We start from the raw sequence: 17536 nt of genomic DNA, 5'->3' as shown, positions 1-17536 counted from the left end.
TGGTACGAAGGGATATCATCTCGGAAAACTCCCCTCCCATTCGGGTAAATATATTTGCGCAGCAGCCTACCACTGCCATTGAGTGTAGAAGGATTTGATGTAGCGCCTAAACGAACGAATCATAAACAGACCCGAGATGGTCTTGAATCCTTCAACAATCTTAAGCTATTATGGCAACGATCATCTAGTATTATTCAGCTTCAATGATCAAAGGCTGCTTACACCCCGGATTTTGCGGTTCAAGCGGCGATAGCTCTAAGCCCGCTAGTAATTGGATATACCTCCGTGTCATCGCATCCTATGTAGGAGATGCGGTTTTATACTTAACCTAGCCATGTACAACATTGTTCTTCTCATAATGGAGTACGATTTACAAGGTTCTCGAGATGTCTTGTTTCTTCCAGAGTACGTCGTTCGGCCAGCTGGTTCGGCTACTATCGAGGAATCGGTTCCTGAAGTATCCTGATGAGGCTGACCCTTCGCTGTGGCGGAAGGCGTGTAAGCAGGATGCCGCAACGTCCACGGGGACGCCAGAGAAAATAGACATCGGGAACGAGCCCAACGCTCTGGTGGTAGGCTGGTATGGCTCGGACGATCCAGAGGTAAGTACCATTCCAATACTGAAACGATCCACGAGCGAGTAGCTTGCTAATCGCTTACTGCCAAATAGAACCCCCAGAACTGGCCGAACAGATGGAAACATCTGTTGATGGCGCAGATATGTCTTCTGAACTTCGCCGTCTATCTGGCGAGCTCGATTTATACACCCGGCGAGCCCTACCTGATGGAAGAATTCAATGTGAGCGAGGTTGTTGCAATCCTTGGTCTTTCACTTTTCACCCTGTAAGGCCCATAGCAATGCGTCAAAAAATGAGTCACCAACTGACATGTCATTCTTTGCCAGCGGATACGGTGTCGGCCCCATGCTCTGGTCGCCCCTATCAGAAATGCCACAACTAGGACGAACAGGAATCTTTGTCGGGACTCTTTTTGGCTTCGTCATCTTCCAGCTCCCCGTCGGATTTGCACCAAATATCGCGGTTTTTCTCGTCTTTCGATGGGTTACGGGATTCTGCGGCAGTCCCTGCCTGTCGACGGGCGGCGGAACAATAACCGACATGTATTCTCCCACGCAAGTCCCGTACTTCCTCTGCGTCTGGTCGTGGTCTGGTGTACTGAGCCCTCTCGTGGGACCTCTGATCGGTGGATACATTGTCCCCGCAGAGGGCTGGCGCTGGACGATATGGCTGTTTACCATCCTATGCAGCTTCGTGTTCATTCTCATGTTCTTCCTCTTTCCCGAGACCAGCGCATCAACCATCCTCTACCAGCGCGCGAAGCGGCTTCGAAAGGCAACCGGAAATAGTAAACTGCGAAGCCAAACTGAGATCGACTCAGCCCACTATACGCCCCGCGATACAATGATTCTCCTCGCCAGGGCATTCACACTCACCTTTACCGAGCCCATCGTGTTTCTAATGGACCTCTACGCTGGACTCCTCTACGGTATTCTCTTCCTCTGGTTTGAGTCCTTTCCCATAGTCTTCGGAGACATATACGGCTTTTCACCCGGCGAGTCCGGGTTAGCATTCCTAGGCATCCTAGTCTTCACAATCCTCACAGCCCCGCTATACCTCCTCTGGCTAAACAAATCGCTAATACCAAGAATAAAATCCGGAACAGGGTTCACGCCCGAGATGGTTCTCCCGCCTACATTCATCGGCGCAGTTGCGCTCCCGATATGTCTCTTCTGGTTCGCTTGGGTATCAAGGGAAAGTGTCCACTGGATCGTACCGATTATTGGATCGGGGGTATTTGCTGTTGCAATTGTCACGCTGTTTAACTCGGTCTATATGTATATTGGGATTATATATGCGCGGTATGCGGCGTCGGTGTTCGCTGGTGCCGCGTTGTTTAGGGCTTCGATGGGGGCGGCGTTTCCTTTGTTTGTGAGTTCATCCTTGGCATTAATAGATGCAACCAACACCTGACCGAATCCTAGGCAAATGCTCTCTTCTCGCGGTTGGGGGTTGGACCGGGGAACTCGTTGCTTGGTGGTATCGCGGTTGCGTTTATCCCTGTGCCCGTGATTTTTTATCTTGTAAGTTGGGCCCGTCCGGTTGCAGAGCTCGCAAGAAGCTAACAATTAATCCTTTAGTATGGTGCTCGCATCCGGCAATGGAGCAAGCATGCTGGCTGAACGGTGAGCTGCTGGCAAAAACATAAAACAATAACAACCAGGTATCTGGGAACAAAGGTCTTCCTGTCTTCACCAATGGTCTTTCCAACAAAGCCATTATACTAGTCTATCCACGTAAATAATCATCGATGCATCAGATGGTCTACTAGCTTGACGGAACACAAAGTCTATACAACAACGAGTCTAAGGGTCTGCACATAATGCAAAACAATGGGAGCCCGCACTTTGGGAACTAGAATATAAGTAGCACATCTAACCAATTCACATCCCACTCTTCCCCAACAAGGCCCGTACCCGTGTAATATACGTCTAACCTACTTATCAACCCAGAATTCCCAGCCAGAATGACCAACCTTACAGTACCCGACTCCTCCCGGACCCCAATAAACCGCCTCTCCCCCAAAACCCGCACCTGCACAATGCACCTCGGCATCACAAAACCCTCCTCCCTCTTCAGCGGCCGCTGGGTAATCCTCCTCTCATTCCCAGAAACCTGCTCCTGGACAGCCTACTACAGCGACGGGAGCTGTTCCCCCGAGAATCCCTACGACTGGAAATACGTCAACGGGTTCACGGAGACGTACGATTTCGACTTTAGCGAGACGAGATTGCTTGGGCCTATTGAGGAGGAGAGATTTCGGACATTTCTGGAGGCGTTTTATGATACGGTTCCTGGGCCGGATCAATTTTTTAGTGTTAGACTTGTGCATGCGCTTGGGAAGAGGGGGTTGGTTGAGCAGGGTGTTGTTAAGGGGTGGCTTTCATTGCCGAGTTATTCTGTTGAGGAGAGGGAGTTCTTTAAGGGAAAATTGTCGGAAGTTGATGCGAGGTTTTATGGGAAGGAGGTTGTTGAGAGTGGATTTTGCTCTAGGGGGTTTGATGGGGCGGAGGTTCTCTTGGCCCAGGGCCATCCTGCGAATGTCTAGGAGGCCAGGGCCGATGGAGACCGCATGTATGCAATCCTTGGAGAGAAGATGGATTTTGTGAGTGAATCGATCCATTTTTCGAGCAGGAAGGCTACTGATGGGCTGACTCGAGAGGAGAGATAATGAATCGAGATTTTAATGAAAATGAGAGAGTGAGTAGTCTGAACGGCTCATGAAGGGGACCTTATGTAGGCATTGTTCATTAGTGTATACAATCAAGTAGAACTGGTGTAGTAAAGGACATTGAACATGAAGCTGACAAGGGAGCTGACGAAGGCACGCGCGGCTCCAAAAGGAATAATGTCTAGACCACAAGGCCTAGGTCCAGGGTTCATTCAGGGTCTTTGACGTGGACTCAACTCACCACGGTGGCTTTATGTTCGATCCGTGCTTGGTCAATCATTCTTCAAGCAACTCCTTGAACACCCAATAATGGCCATAATGGCCAAAGGACCATGAATCGAATAGTCTTGCTACGCGGCAGCAAAAGGTATAGATATACCCCCAGTCTTACCAGGAATATCTGGACATACTACTATCAACCACAAAACAAACAACCAGACACCAAACCAAAATGTCCCAACAACTCTCCATCGGAGTCGTCTCAGACGGCAAATCCAAAGAGTGGATGCTCATTCGACGCCTCCCCACACCAGGCGAATATCGTTGGCTCCTATGCACCGGCGGCCCAAGCACCGGCGACCCGCTGTACACCCGTACAGAGCTCAAGACCGACAACGTCCCCGAGGGCCTCAAGAAGCATTACCATCTCGCATGGCTAAGCGAGCAGGTTGTGGACAATGTCTACAAGAAGGTGCTGGAGAATACCATCCCCGGTCCGAACAAATGGTTTATTGTTCGCTTCTTGGACCAGCTTGCGCGCGTGGGCTTGATTGAGCAGGCGGTTGTTGAGAAGTGGAAAAGGCGAGCAATCTACTCGCAGCCTGAAAAGGACTGCTTTTATAGGGCTAAGACGGACGATGACTTGCTTTATGTTGATCGAGTGTTTAGGGATGAGGGGAGGCATGTTAGTGAGAGTACGCACTATTACCGGGATCGCACGCATAAGAAGAAGTTGGAAAAATAGCAAATAAATCTATTCAAAGTCCATATTCGAAGCTTTTTATGGATTTAAGTCATGGTATAACTTAAGGTACTGGTTTGTAATATCGTTGTTTTCGGCGGCGGCAATTGTATAACCCGGAGCCCGCCTGCTTTTGATATGTCACCGTTGCCTGCACTGGAAAATTAGCTAATACACCTGCATTGTGGGAACGAAATGCGGCCATGATTGATGGAGGGACATTGGCCGTTCAAATGGTGTCCATTCCATGGTAGGGGTGGAGGTACGACGGGCGAGCACGGAAGATCCGATCATCAAGGACCAAAGACCCGCGTCCTTCACCTATACTGTTTGAGACACAAAGCCCAGGTTATGTACAGGAAACAATGATGCTTGAAAATTTAAAGCATGTCCCTTTGTAATCAGGGATAAAGAGACATTATAATAGAAACTAGCACATGACATGAAGCCAACAAAGGCTCTGGAAAGACCTCGTGAAATAAATGACCCAATCTGCAGGATAGGTTGACCGACATACCGGCCTATCTATCAAAAGCACTAGATTACCCTCAAACAACTCAAAATTCCCCCTACCAAAATGCCCCCACGCATAATATACCTCGGCGTCGCCGACGTAATCGACACAGACTCAAACAGCAGACCAACCATCATCGTTGTCCTAAAAGAAAAAGACCGACAGCAGTGCGAATGGTTCTTCTGCTCCAAGGACGGCGACCGCTACGAGCGAGTCGTCGCGTGCGTCCAGCGGTTCCCGGGGTTTCTATACGAGATGGCCGTGGAGCTGGGGTCCTTGCGGTCATCTGCTGATATGAAGGTTCTTGAGAAAGCGTTTAATGAGACACTCAGGTGTGGAAGTGGGTTGGTTATGGGGCTTTTCTTGCAGGGGTTGGTGGATTATGGTTTGCTTGAGAAGGTGAAGATGAAAGTTGCTCTGGAGAGGATACTGGATATCAAGGCTTGTCGGGAGAACGAAGTTTTGGCTGCAAAGCAGGAGTCTTTGAATCCTTTCCGCCTGATAGGGAGAGCTCTGGGTGTGGGTAGCAGTCGTGGTTCGTTATGCAGTTTCCTTAAAGTCTTTTTAATGTTGAATTTTATGCTGGATGTTCACCTAAATCCTCTAAGCTCTCGCGTGCCAAACATACACAGTGTGAAATTGACAAGTACCATATAGGGAGAGTCGCACGCTACATATAGTTCATCTGTGAGAGCCTTGTCTGAGACATCGCAGGTTAAAACACGCCGAAATGTGAGGCGCTGCCGTTGGCCACCACAGATTAACCTGGGTAATTTTCAAAGGTACTTATGAAGGTACCAACCATGCCAAACAATAGAGTGGCCCAGTTCAGAACAATCCCCTTCCACTCTCACCTCAAAGGATATTAATGGATTGTCAATGCCTCAATAGCAGTCATCACAATGAATCGACCGCCTCACACACGTGCTCAAGCCAGCCCAATCCCCCTTTATATTCTAGCCTTACCTACTTAATAACCACAAACACCCTCTAACGAGCACTGCCGATTCCAAAAAAACACATATACCACCTTACCAAAATGTACAAACACAACCCCTCCTGCGACTGCGACCTGCAAATCTACCTCGGCATAACCCCCAAAACGCCCACCAAAGGCCGCCGCTGGATCCTCATACTAGTAGATCCCGACAGCGGGATAACGCAATGGTTCTACACGAAACCCTCCAGAGACGGAGGCCACGTGCACGCGCGAGGCCACGACATCCCCTGGGCGCGGAATATCTTCTCTGACAGAATCTGGATAGGGACGTTACCTGATAGGTACGTCGATTTCTTCAACAAGAGTTATCGGATGACGCGGACGGCACCGAGTCATGTCTTCGTCGCGAATATGATCAAGGCGCTTTCGAAGCGGGGGATGGTTGAGAGGGCTGTTGTTGATGAAATTCGGGTTGCGGCGGGGGATAGTACAGGTTATGATTGGGGGTTTGTTAATGCTTATAGCAGTAATATTGGGCGCGATGAGCCTGCGAGTGCGGAAGAGAGGAGGATGTCTGGGTTGAGTGGTGTGCTTGCGAGGATTGGACTGCAGTGAGTTTGTTTTCCTTGGGATAGCCTAGGCGGGAGAGGGATGATTTCTGATTTTGGCGCGTAGGATCGTGTTTTTGCTATTTTTGGCCTTTGTGAGGTGTGTGACTCCAATGGTGCGCTGCTTTCTGCGTCTGTTTCTTAAGGGCCCTAAAGTGGCTGTATATGGTGAGGCTATTGACAGCCAGCGCACGCCCTCGGAGATGGTTTAGAGTGATGCCATGATAGAGCAGTGAACCCTGCGAGGAGAAATTAGAACGCGTCTACAATAGAATACTCTTTTTCTTCATAATACCCATCTCACTATTGATCAAGGTCTTCAATTCCTTAGACGTACTAATTACAATGGAAAATAAGTAGGCGTCCAAGGGAATGAAAGCACACAAAGACTTTTATGCATCCTTTGTCCGGACAATGACAGCGAGAGACACAGACAAACAAAGCCATTTGTTGATCAATGGCTAAAAAATAATGAATAGTGAGACAAAGAACAAGGGTTGAAGAAAGAGACCCTTTCTTGAAATAAATTTGGTTAACGCTCTTATAGACCTGCATTCTGACTAGGAGCTACCCAAGAACGTGATATCTCTTTGGTCTTCGCCAGCAGACAAGGCACCCGTTCAAACCGTATTCACCCTCAACACAACAGACAGCGAAGACAACTACCAGTACTCTCACGAAAATGAACTACGAACTCTACCTCGTCAGCTCCTCGTCATCCGAATGCGATTGGGCTCTAGCACTGGTCCATCCTGCCAGCCACGCCTGCACGCACTACACAAGCATGGGCGGCCCCTCAACAAGCCCACCTTCATTCTACCGCGCCGTGCGGCAAAGGTGCAACGACTGCCTCGGGCCCTCATGCAAAGACCGTAGGCAAGTCGGGTACATACCAAGCGGTAAGCTGGCGGCCTTCGAGAAGGTATACCGGAGTACCGTTGCGGGTCCGCGCCAGTTCTTCGCTACGAGGATTGTATATGCTTGTGTTAGTAGGGGCATTCTGTTGAACCCTGTTCTAGAGGGGTTGATTTCGGATGCGAATTACACTGACGCTGAGCTGGAGTACTTTGGTGGAAAGTATTGTCTTGCTGATGAGGAGTTTCTTGAACAGGATACTTTAGCCGTGAAGGTCACTGCTATACCACCTAGTTTGGAGGCCCTGTAAACGTCCCTATATATCTATCATAAATCAACATACAGGTAATAAATAACAGTTTCTCAAACACCACTCTGTGTCCCCTCCCTAGCCCGATCCCTGATATCCAACCCCTCAGCATAAGCATCAACATGGTACCTCTTGAACCTCCTCGTCGGCACCTTAGCAGCGAACATAATATCCAGCTCTTCAAAGGTTCTACCCTTCGTCTCCGTAAGCCGTAGAAAAGCCCAGACCAGCGTCGCAAGCCCAGTGCCAAACCAAAAGAACCCCGTCTTCCCCCTCCAATTCCAAGCAGTCGGATTCATAAAGTACGGCTCGATAACATTTGCGATCACGATGACAACATAATATGAGTTTCGCGCCAAAACGATCGTCTTGCTGCGGAGGCGGGTCGACGAGACTTCAGGGGCAATAGACCACCCCAGTGGACCAATCGTCATACTAAATGTAAACAACCAGATAATGCAGAGTGCGGACTGTGCCCACTTAACACCACTCTTATCGCGAACTAGATCCAGAATTCCGATTATAAAGAGGTAGGCGCACATCATACTCATCCCACCAAGATACATCGACCTCCGTCCAAACCCCTTCATAAGAAACCACGAAATAATCGTGCCGATAAACGCGATCGCCGTCCCGCCAAGCGCAAGCTTATAAGAATCATCCGCTGACATACCAGCTTGTTCGAAGAAGTATGTCCCTGAATACGCGAATTGACTCCCGATAAGGACCTGTCCGGCAAAAGTAACGCAGGCAATTTCCGTGCGGCGCAGATTCGAGCCTTTGAGACAATCAAAGTATGAACTTCCTGCCTCAATCTCTCTTTCAATGTTATTCGTGTGGATCATCATTGCGACGTTTTGGCGTGCTTTGTTTTGTTCACCCTTGGCCATGAGGCCTTGCACTGTCTTTTCGGCTGCGTCGTATTGCCCGTGTCGAACCTGCCACCAGGGTGACTCTGGCATGAAGAATGCAACCACAAACAAAGGCGCTGGCCAGATCCACTGTACACCGAAGGGGATGCGGTAGGACCATTCGTCTGGTCTGTTGAGGAGGGATTGGAGCACGCCCATGCTGAGGAACTGGCCTATTGCGAAACACATGTTTGTGTAGGCTGTTAGATAGGGCCTTAAAGCCATGGGGAGGAGTTCAGATGAATACGCGGGGCCGATTGTTGCAAATATTCCCCATGGGATACTTCATCCTTCATTAGAATATCCCACAAACAGATAGAGAAAGGGAGAAGGGGAAGGGAACATACCCACAAAGAACCTGCCCAGCAACCTGCGCCCCAAGGGACTTCCCAAAGAATGAAACAAATATAAACCCACACATACACAGCAACCCCGCCATAAACACCTTCTTAAAGCCATAATGTTTAACCGCATACCCATTGATAAACGCCCCAGTGATACATCCCGCATTTCCGCCGGCCCCCAACGCAGACTGCCACGCGCCCGGAACCTCTTTGCCATGCGGATAGTCATGCCCAAACTGGTTCTTGAATTCAGGGTATGCGAAAAAATTGGTTATGAGGTTTGTGTCGTAGCCTTCCATGATTATGGACATTGAGATTGTTAGGGACCATATCACGGCCCAAGGGTAGGCTCGTAACGCCTGTCGGACTGTTAGGGCGTGTTCGGCGGCGTTGGCGGCTTGGGCTTCTTTGGTGCTCGTTTGCCATTGGTTTTGGTTTCCTTCCTTCCCACTGATAGAGCTGGTGTCTTGGACTTCAATGTGTAGGGTGTCGGGCGAGTCAGTTGCTTTCTTTTCCTTCATGATTAAGGGTGTATGTAGAAAGCTAGGCTGGGACCAAAAGAGTAGAAGTCCTTGCAGAACACTTGGAATCACTGCTTTAAAACCCAAGCAAATAAAAGGTCCCACGTACGCCGGTTATGTACCACTCATCTTAGAGGTCAAGGGTTACATTCAGCCGTCAACTGTCAAGTCACGCGCCCCCATCCCGCGTTCTTTGTCCTACTTTGATATCATCACCAATCACCAGCAACAAATGTCGATCCTTTCATTTCCCACGGGGAAATAACTGGCAACGTACCGGGCTTCCGAGCTCCGGCTAATGCAAGGGGTTGGCTGATTGGGTGAGAAACCGGCTCCTTTGCGCTTGGCAGGATGCTCTTTCATTCACAGCGAGGTGGAACGCCACTGCTGTCATGGGACAAGCTCCAAAGCGGGATTGAGGCACCCCGACTGGTGGGTTTGGGCCGGGCCAAGAGTATCTGGGTAAATGCCATCTTGTCAGATCGGGGATCATGACTCGTGTGGGGGTCGATCTGGGGTAGAGCGTTGGGGGCTCGGAATTAGCCGATTGATAGCCTCGGCCTCCTTCCATTACTTTACTTTAGGTAATGGCTTGTACGTACAGAATGAGATGCTTGGTACAGTAGCATACTTCACTGTAGCCCATGTAGGGGTCAAATGGGGTCTACGCAAGGGTCGTAAGTAATCATGTTCCGATGCGACGTATTCGGTTCAATATTCTACAACTCTATACACAAGATACATTGCAGCTATATATATGCGGTCCCACCTCAGAATAGAACATGAATCACTCAAAGCTCCTCAATTTTCCCCAACAACCACTCCATATGCCTATACGTAACCCGCTGCTGATACTGCGGCTGCATATGCCCCGCCTGGAACGACTCAGCCCACATAAGACCCCTCTCATAATGCTGAACCCCCATAACACCCTGTCCAACATCCCAAGGAACCCCATTCTCAATAAGCACATCCTTATACGTCAAATCCGGCAATTCAATATCAATAAGCTTGGTCGGCGCCTCATCGAATCCCAAGCCGCCATTCCAGGTCATATTCTGGATCGCGAGCAGTGTTCCATTGGTTAAAATAATCATATCGTAGTCGCCGTTACTGATTAGCACGCGGTTCGTGGCTTCGATGACTTGCGGCAGGACCTTTTCAATTGGGTTTGCGGACAGATCGCCTTCTTGCTCTGGGCCGCCGTAGCCATCGCCGCCGATAAAGACGGCTTGGTTGGAGCATTGCGACCATGTTACATTTGCCGGTGCGTGGATGGCGCGCTTCACGTCCGGCCGGTCGAAGTATACACTTGCGCCGTCGGGCTGATAGGCGAGGATGGTGGGGAAGGCAAGGACGTCCCAGAGGAGCGGGCACATGATGTTGACTTCGTAGACGTCGAAGCAGGAGTTTATGGTTAGGGCTTCGTTGATGATGATGTCGAAGACGTCGCAGGCTGCGTCGGAGGTGTAGTTGAAGAACTTTGTTGGTTGGATGCCTGACGCGGGGAAGGTGAGGTATTCGTCGATGAAGTCCTTGTAGCCGCAGGATTCGTGGAGGGATGTGAGTTCTTCGAGGAAGGACTGGTTGAAGTTGAAGAGGTTGGCGTTTTCGAGGACGAAGGGGACGGCGGGGACTTCTTCTTGGACGTAGTCGTGTTGGCCGATGCAGGGGTCGTATACCAGTGCTCCTATGGAATTGTCAGCGAACTTTATGATTTTATATGGCTGAAGACCATATTGAAGCATACCAGAGAGATCGTAGTACTCCTTGTCCTCCTGGTCAAGCAGTGCCGCAGAGACATAAGGGACATAGCGACCGGCGTAGCTCTCGCCAGTGACGTAGATCTTGAAGTTCTTGATGCCAAACAGGTCCTCAAAGTTCTTGAAGAACTTCACAAAGTCCGCAGCAGTCTCTTCCTGGGAAGTGGCAGTCACCTCGCCAATCGAGAAACCTGTACCGACCGGCTGTTCGACCCTGCATTCAACACGTTAGCAGCAGGTTCATATACAATACCACATTTTTTGAGACGCACCAGAGCATATTGGTCAGATTGACCCAAGAGTAAGGGTTCTCAACAGGGGCAAAAGTACCCGGCTGCCACAGAAATCTTCCGTTCTCCTGGAAGAATCCAGCAAGCGAACTGCATCCGGGTCCACCGTTAAGCCAGATGGTAAGCTCATCGGTCGGCTCGCCAAGCTTAGGCTGAAAGGCAAAGAAGAGCGCCCTGCTGGTGTCGTTCTTGTCGATCGGGATGAGGCCCGAGTACATCTCGCCAAGGTCAAAGTTGACGTCGGGGAGGCTGTCGACGAGGTACGCTGTTTCGGGGCATTAGCATTGGCACTGTGCGACAGAGTAGGCGTTTTGATGGCGCCTTACGAGCAGTATCATCACTCAGGAATCGGAAATCATCAGTCGACGATCGCTTTGCATGCTTGAATGAAGACTCGGTGTGTGCTGCCCGCATTTCCAAGCGATCACGGGTTCTTTGAGCGAATGGGCCATGGTGGGCAGCCAGCACGCCTGCTGCGCCGATGGCGACAGCCGCAGCGGTAGTCGAGAGGACAGGATTGATGCGCATAGCGAGAGGATTGCGCACGGTTCTGTTCCGGTGTCGTCGAAGTGTGTTCTTGAGAGGAAATGCCAACGGTATAAATAGTCGATCACTCCAACCCCACTACGCCCAATATGACAATGATCCCCGACGAAAAGAAGGGAGACAAAGCATCATTGGAACCTTCAAGCACGCCCGATAACGAGGTTGCATTTGGCTGTTGGTGAAGCAAATCAAACGGCGTCGATCCATTAAGTGTGGGGAATGGCTTTGCCGATCTAGGTACACCCGCCTCTAAACGGTGATAAGCAAAGCCAAGCAAGGCTTGAGGTGCGAGGCTGGAGATAGGCACGAAAGGAATAACGGGTATTTATCCTATTGTATCATGCCATGTCCTTGTCATCATGATTAGCGGGGTTTGCGCGATGTGCGGAATGCTTCTCCGATATTAGGCACTCTATCTAGCCGGCGGCATCCGAAGGAGAGAATCATGTCTAGGCCGGACAGCAAGCGGAATCACAGTCACTAGAATAGTAATAGACTATTGATCTGGGCTATTTCGAGTGCATTCTCCATCTATACGTATAGCAACCGAGGCTTTGAAGAAGCAACAATCCACTCTGCTACGATTTTGCTATCACAGGCCGAGGTTCTTCAGCGTCGGCTGTAGCCGACGGACTCACATCGCATTGCCACAATTCTCGGCAATCGACCCCTCACAGGTTAATTAAGTCACTACTTCAAGAGTTTGTTTCACCTGTAGTGGTTTTATGTCGGGTACACTCTCTCATATTGAAGGTCTGAGCCAGCAAATCAAGATATATTAATCAACAATTGCAACTCTATCACGCAATGCAGCACACCCACAAAACATTTATACATCACCACCAGTACGTCCTTAAAGAACCCAACCCTAACTCTTCCAATCAAAATCCCTCATCCCCCCTCTCCTCCTCTCAATCTTCGGCTCAACCTGCTTAACATCCTTCTCCGTAATAATCCCCGCATCAACAAGAAGATACAAGAACCGAAAGACCGTAAACTGGCTCTCCCTCACGATAAGCTCCTCATAAGCATCCTCCACACCCCGAAACGCCATGGTTACAGAATTAACAGACGCCTCGGGGATCTGTGCGATAACTTGCTTTTTAGCGAGGTAGTCACACCATCCCTGGTGTTGGTCGCTATTTAGGTCCAGGGTTTCCTCGCGGAGATGCCATTTGCGCGTTCGCTTGTTGTAGGCTGTTGTGAAGCTGTAGCAGGTCGTTTTTGTGTGGAGGGAGACGATGTACTCTGCTGGGTCGATGTCGGGGTGGTCTTTGCGTACGCCGATTAGTAGAGCAGGCATGTTGGCGGTTGCGTCGGTTTTAGGTGGTGAAAATGGTTATCAAAGGAAATGTATGTGGTAAATACTCGAGAGGATCAGACACAGAGGGCAGAATGCAACTTTTTCAAGGACCAATGAGGCTCCATTGTGCGAGATTGAAACCGAATTCTTCAAGGAGGCTCATTGCCACTTGCATCCTCGTTGTTAGGCTGCCATTGTGTCTAGACTCACCCGAGCCAATTATTTCAGCCTCCATTCACATATCTCTTGGAAGCTTTCGCGCCAGAGTCCATTGAAACATAAAAGTCTGTGACGCATAAAGGCCGAGACCGTTCCAGAAGGTCTTGCAGGTTGTTCCAGCAGACCCTTTATTCAGCAAATAGGTTGGGCAAGATCACAGTCACCGTCAATAGGAAGGTGTTTTTCAGCAGCCTGGGCGACTACCTGGCCTAGATGTAGTTATGTAGATATATGGGGACATATCGACGTTGCCTTCGCTTCCCGGTAGGGGTATAGACAGGGCGGACGAATAGTTGCACGTACGGGCGTAGCCGATCTTTCAGGACGCATTGACTGCAGTAACCTACAAACGTGGACCACCATCGTACCTTCCTAGAATTGCACCTACCTGAGCAAAATGTCCCAGCTGACGGAAGGTGTGACAAGGTTTCGACCGGTCGCGCCTTCCTCATTAATGGGTGGGTGGCCTGTCTCTACAAAACGGCAGGTGCGATGGACGTCGAAGCCCGTGCACCTTCGAAGAAAACACTCTACTGTATATGGGTTAGTGTCGATGTCCCAAGACCAAGGTTTAAGATGAACACTTGATTCGGCGTGACCTCGGAGGCGCTGTCAAGAAACACCGCAAAGGGACCTTCCCCTAGAGTCATGGTCAGGTGCGCAAAGCCGGAAAATCATCAGAAGGCCCGCATTCCCATACCTCAGAAAATGAACAAAATTCAGAAGGATAGATCAAAATGCGGGGTGAGGTGTATTTATCCGTCACTCGAGCATTCCACCAACAGGGTGTTTTCAAAGCCGACTGCTCCAACTTCTTTGTCCCGGGTAAAGGCGAGTCATTGAGGGAGCTGCCTAAGATGACGTGGGATGCAGGAGCAAGAGGATATAAGACCTTCATTCGCAAAAAATCACGTATCTGGATGCTACGAGTCTGTTCGATTCCCCCAAGATGCCGTCAAAGACAATAAGCGTCGAGAGTGCCGCTCTCCAAGTCAGCGTGTACATTGACGACGACGGGGCGGCATATCTCAAAGAAGTAATTCCAGCAGGAGGTACATCACGATCATCTGTTTCAAAGTACTTCCAAAACCATTATGCACCACTCGTTGAGGTTCGCCTAGCAGGGAAAGGGACGGAGAAGCACAAGTCGTCCAAGGCTCTGGTTGGGACATATGTCGGACCGCGACTGCGTTATCAATCGCATGAGATCCGCGATGAAGGCGAGAGCAAGACGCTAAATATGACTTTGTCAGATGCAGGAACTACGGTCATCTCTCATCTAACAGTCTATGAGTCTACGCCTGTCCTCCGTGCATCAGCGACAATGCGCAATGATAGCGAGCAGGACATCACCGTCACCCAACTGACCTCGCTTGTCCTCGGTGGCCTAACGACAGGAACTGAGAAGTGGTGGAACGAGTATACCCTGTCCATCCCCAACAATTCGTGGTTCCGTGAGGCACAATGGATTGAGCACGATCTGCCGAGTCTGGGAATAGACGACTATGGTGTCTACGGGCGCCCTGAAGACCACTATGCTTCGCTCGGGCACTACGCCGTCTCGAATCGGGGAACGTTCTCGACAGAAGGGCACCTCCCGATGGGTGTATTAAAGCGACGCGATGACTCTGAAACATGCCTTTGGCAAGTTGAGAATAATGGCTCGTGGCGATGGGAGATCGGCGACTGGCGGGATAGCGTCTACCTCGCTGCTGGAGGCCCGATAGAGAAAGATCATGATTGGAGACTGCGACTTGAACCAGGGAAAGATTTTGCGAGTGTCTCCGTGGCTCTCTGCCATGTTCACGACGACTACGAGGCCGCATTCACAGCCTTAACAACCTACCGCCGTCTCATCCGCCGAAAGCATGAAGACAACAAGCGCCTCTCCATAATATTCAACGACTACATGAACTGCCTCATGGGCGACCCGACCGAAGAAAAAATCATGGCGCTCGTCGGTCCCGTCCTCAAAGCCGGTGCCGAGTACTTTGTCATTGACTGCGGCTGGTACGCCGACGACGCAGGGTGGTGGGACGACGTCGGAGAATGGGAGCCATCGAAGAAGAGGTTTCCCAACGGCTTCAAGTCAGTACTCGACAAGTTGCGTGGTAAAGGTCTTATCCCAGGTCTTTGGATTGAGCCCGAGGTTATTGGCGTTCGCAGCACTATAGTGAACCAACTCCCCGCGGAGGCATTCTTCCAACGCGACGGGCAGCGCGTCGTCGAGAAGAATCGGTACCAGCTTGACTTCCGGCATCCTGCTGTCCGCGAGCGATTGCACGGTGTTATCCAACGCTTAGTGGTAGACTACGGCGTTGGATACTTCAAGTTCGACTATAACATTGATGTAACCCAGGGAACAGACGTAGACACATCGAGCCCTGGCTGCGCGCAGCTCGATCACAACCGAGCCTACCTCGCCTGGGTCAACAAACTGCATGATCTATACCCAGGTCTCGTCATTGAGAACTGCTCCAGCGGTGCCCAGCGCATGGATTATGCTATGCTCGCCACACATGCAATTCAATCGACCTCGGACCAACAAGATCCAGACCGGTATGCGGCAATAAGCGCTGCTTTACCGACTGCCGTGACCCCCGAGCAAGGTGCCGTCTGGGTATATCCGCAACCGGAATGGGACGATGAGATGAATGCAATGACAGTCGTGAATGCCCTTCTGGGAAGGGTTCATCTCAGTGGGAGACTCGACCTATTAAGTGACCATCAGTTCAGCATTATCAAGGAGGGTATGGATGTTTATCGAATGATCAGAGCCGATATACCTACCTGCCAGGCATTTTGGCCTTTGGGCCTGCCGGGGTGGCATGATGAATGGCTTACGCTGGGTATGGCGGTGGAAGGGGGAAAACGGTTCCACGTTGCCGTTTGGAGGAGAGGAGGTCCTGATACGATTGAGGTGCCAGTCTCAAAGCTCAAAGGTGCGAACGTAAGCTGTGAGCTCCTATATCCAACATCGTTCCCGGCTAGCAGTGAGTGGAATGCGGCCGAGGGTCTGTTGAAGGTCAAGTTACCGTCCGCACTAAGCGCACGATTGTTCAGGTTGACTGTTTCATGACAGACTTTGCATATATAGCAATGAAACGGGGATAGTCTTCAAGGCTTGCACCATGCAGTCGAGAGCAAGTCACTGACTTTCTTTAACTCTGGAGGCGCACATGTTGATTTTGTGAGAAGACGTTGGCAGTGCCCTACTTTGTAGCCGAGCATAATGAAATACCTGTCGAATCAATAATGGCGCAACCTCGCAGCAGCAATAAGGCCTAACCGAGTACTCTCAATGGCGTTGAGTTGATTTGCTGCTTAAAGTCAGCTCTACTCTCGTGGCCATGCCCCATCCTATCCATCCCTCGGTGGTACTTCTATCGTCTAACATATCAGTGTGGAGCTCCTAGGAAGAACTTGCCGTCCATAGACGCCCTGAATATAGTGTAAGAGCTGTATAAACGTTGTCGTCACCTAGCTCTAACCTGGATCACATTTGGACGAACCACATGGCCTATAAATGGAAGTGATACAAGGTAAGTAGTACATCCCCTGACATATGTACCTAGCGACACGCGGACAACATGCACCACCACCAGGGAATGCAAGGCAACCAGGTACCCATAATGTAACAAAGTCAATCACTCGGCAATGCCACACATGACGTACGCAAGCATATCAATACCAAAACAAATAGTCAAGTCCAGGCATTAACGCGATAGGCCCAGAAAAGTCCGCGAAAAAGCACCATAACAGATGAGTATCTCCAAATCTGACCTCAGCGCATCACATGGATTCCCATCCCAAATCAAAGCCCGGCGAGTCACGATACGATATGCCACCCATGATAGTCCCATTAAAAATACGCCCCGAGAGCAGAACTCTCCGTGACCTCACCTACCAGGTCAAAAAAAGAAATTCCAACCCCAGCCCAGACGGAAACGCCATACGGCCCGGCGCACTGGGAACTCCCGCCATTGGCCAGCATTCATTCCGGAGGCCGAAGGTACGTTTCACAGCAGGAAACAACCAGCTGCAACGTGAATCCCACGCAATCGTAGATAAAGCACGTCACTGGGTGCGCGGAGCCGATCTGTGTTACGGTGAGATCGGATGGGGGGGTTATTGCGGGAGATGGAGCGTGTCACGTAGCCTGGGGGCCGGATAATTCAGCTTGATCAAGCAAGCGAGTGGGT

The 17536-nt window shown here is 50.3% G+C and overlaps 10 protein-coding genes across 10 annotated transcripts; 7 read left to right on the top strand and 3 right to left on the bottom strand.

Annotated features, from left to right (window-relative positions):
* Nucleotides 1-386: 386 nt before the first annotated feature.
* Nucleotides 387-2200, top strand: BDV14DRAFT_207807 (MFS transporter; the record flags this gene model as incomplete). The annotated part of the gene is made up of 5 exons (XM_073775238.1): nucleotides 387-602; nucleotides 671-843; nucleotides 905-1949; nucleotides 2003-2101; nucleotides 2159-2200. The coding sequence occupies 5 exons, from the start codon at nucleotides 387-389 to the stop codon at nucleotides 2198-2200; spliced, it is 1575 nt and encodes a 524-aa protein (XP_073630015.1).
* A 344-nt stretch (nucleotides 2201-2544) lies between these two features.
* Nucleotides 2545-3126, top strand: BDV14DRAFT_198513 (uncharacterized protein; the record flags this gene model as incomplete). Its single annotated transcript, XM_073772982.1, has 1 exon — nucleotides 2545-3126. The coding sequence occupies one exon, from the start codon at nucleotides 2545-2547 to the stop codon at nucleotides 3124-3126; it is 582 nt and encodes a 193-aa protein (XP_073630014.1).
* A 574-nt stretch (nucleotides 3127-3700) lies between these two features.
* Nucleotides 3701-4213, top strand: BDV14DRAFT_198512 (uncharacterized protein; the record flags this gene model as incomplete). Its single annotated transcript, XM_073772981.1, has 1 exon — nucleotides 3701-4213. The coding sequence occupies one exon, from the start codon at nucleotides 3701-3703 to the stop codon at nucleotides 4211-4213; it is 513 nt and encodes a 170-aa protein (XP_073630013.1).
* A 574-nt stretch (nucleotides 4214-4787) lies between these two features.
* Nucleotides 4788-5381, top strand: BDV14DRAFT_198511 (uncharacterized protein; the record flags this gene model as incomplete). The annotated part of the gene is made up of 1 exon (XM_073772980.1): nucleotides 4788-5381. The coding sequence occupies one exon, from the start codon at nucleotides 4788-4790 to the stop codon at nucleotides 5379-5381; it is 594 nt and encodes a 197-aa protein (XP_073630012.1).
* A 382-nt stretch (nucleotides 5382-5763) lies between these two features.
* On the top strand, nucleotides 5764-6279 carry BDV14DRAFT_198510 (uncharacterized protein; the record flags this gene model as incomplete). The annotated part of the gene is made up of 1 exon (XM_073772979.1): nucleotides 5764-6279. The coding sequence occupies one exon, from the start codon at nucleotides 5764-5766 to the stop codon at nucleotides 6277-6279; it is 516 nt and encodes a 171-aa protein (XP_073630011.1).
* A 675-nt stretch (nucleotides 6280-6954) lies between these two features.
* BDV14DRAFT_198509 (uncharacterized protein) lies at nucleotides 6955-7437 on the top strand (the record flags this gene model as incomplete). Its single annotated transcript, XM_073772978.1, has 1 exon — nucleotides 6955-7437. One exon carries the CDS (start codon nucleotides 6955-6957, stop codon nucleotides 7435-7437), a length of 483 nt encoding a protein of 160 aa, XP_073630010.1.
* A 53-nt stretch (nucleotides 7438-7490) lies between these two features.
* BDV14DRAFT_207805 (general substrate transporter) lies at nucleotides 7491-9279 on the bottom strand (the record flags this gene model as incomplete). Its single annotated transcript, XM_073775237.1, has 2 exons — nucleotides 8696-9279; nucleotides 7491-8631 (listed from the first exon to the last, which is right to left on the bottom strand). The coding sequence occupies exons 1-2, from the start codon at nucleotides 9211-9213 to the stop codon at nucleotides 7491-7493; spliced, it is 1659 nt and encodes a 552-aa protein (XP_073630009.1). The 5' UTR covers nucleotides 9214-9279.
* Nucleotides 9280-9902: 623 nt separating this feature from the next.
* sxa2 (putative pheromone processing carboxypeptidase (Sxa2)) lies at nucleotides 9903-12098 on the bottom strand. Its single transcript, XM_073768215.1, has 4 exons — nucleotides 11593-12098; nucleotides 11249-11531; nucleotides 10964-11190; nucleotides 9903-10903 (listed from the first exon to the last, which is right to left on the bottom strand). The coding sequence occupies exons 1-4, from the start codon at nucleotides 11792-11794 to the stop codon at nucleotides 10005-10007; spliced, it is 1611 nt and encodes a 536-aa protein (XP_073630008.1). The 5' UTR covers nucleotides 11795-12098; the 3' UTR covers nucleotides 9903-10004.
* A 582-nt stretch (nucleotides 12099-12680) lies between these two features.
* On the bottom strand, nucleotides 12681-13115 carry BDV14DRAFT_198506 (uncharacterized protein; the record flags this gene model as incomplete). Its single annotated transcript, XM_073772977.1, has 1 exon — nucleotides 12681-13115. The coding sequence occupies one exon, from the start codon at nucleotides 13113-13115 to the stop codon at nucleotides 12681-12683; it is 435 nt and encodes a 144-aa protein (XP_073630007.1).
* Nucleotides 13116-14283: 1168 nt separating this feature from the next.
* Nucleotides 14284-16413, top strand: BDV14DRAFT_207804 (putative Melibiase subfamily; the record flags this gene model as incomplete). The annotated part of the gene is made up of 1 exon (XM_073775236.1): nucleotides 14284-16413. The coding sequence occupies one exon, from the start codon at nucleotides 14284-14286 to the stop codon at nucleotides 16411-16413; it is 2130 nt and encodes a 709-aa protein (XP_073630006.1).
* Nucleotides 16414-17536: the final 1123 nt, after the last annotated feature.

The sequence above is a fragment of the Aspergillus stella-maris genome (assembly GCF_047715825.1).
Source record: "Aspergillus stella-maris strain CBS 113639 unplaced genomic scaffold BDV14scaffold_16, whole genome shotgun sequence".
NCBI classification, from domain to species: Eukaryota; Fungi; Ascomycota; class Eurotiomycetes; order Eurotiales; family Aspergillaceae; genus Aspergillus; species Aspergillus stella-maris.
The sequence above is the reverse complement of the archived record's forward strand: the minus strand, read 5'-3'. Positions and strand labels throughout refer to the sequence as shown.

Bases quoted from the DNA above. Each gene is read 5' to 3' on its own strand.
- sxa2 (XM_073768215.1), bottom strand. From the start codon at position 11,794: ATGCGCATCAATCCTGTCCTCTCGACTACCGCTGCGGCTGTCGCCATC. The intron at 11,532-11,592 runs GTAAGGCGCCAT...GCCCCGAAACAG, and splicing joins CCTGAGTGATGATACTGCTC to CGTACCTCGTCGACAGCCTC. The intron at 10,904-10,963 runs GTATGCTTCAAT...ACAATTCCATAG, and splicing joins GGAGTACTACGATCTCTCTG to GAGCACTGGTATACGACCCC.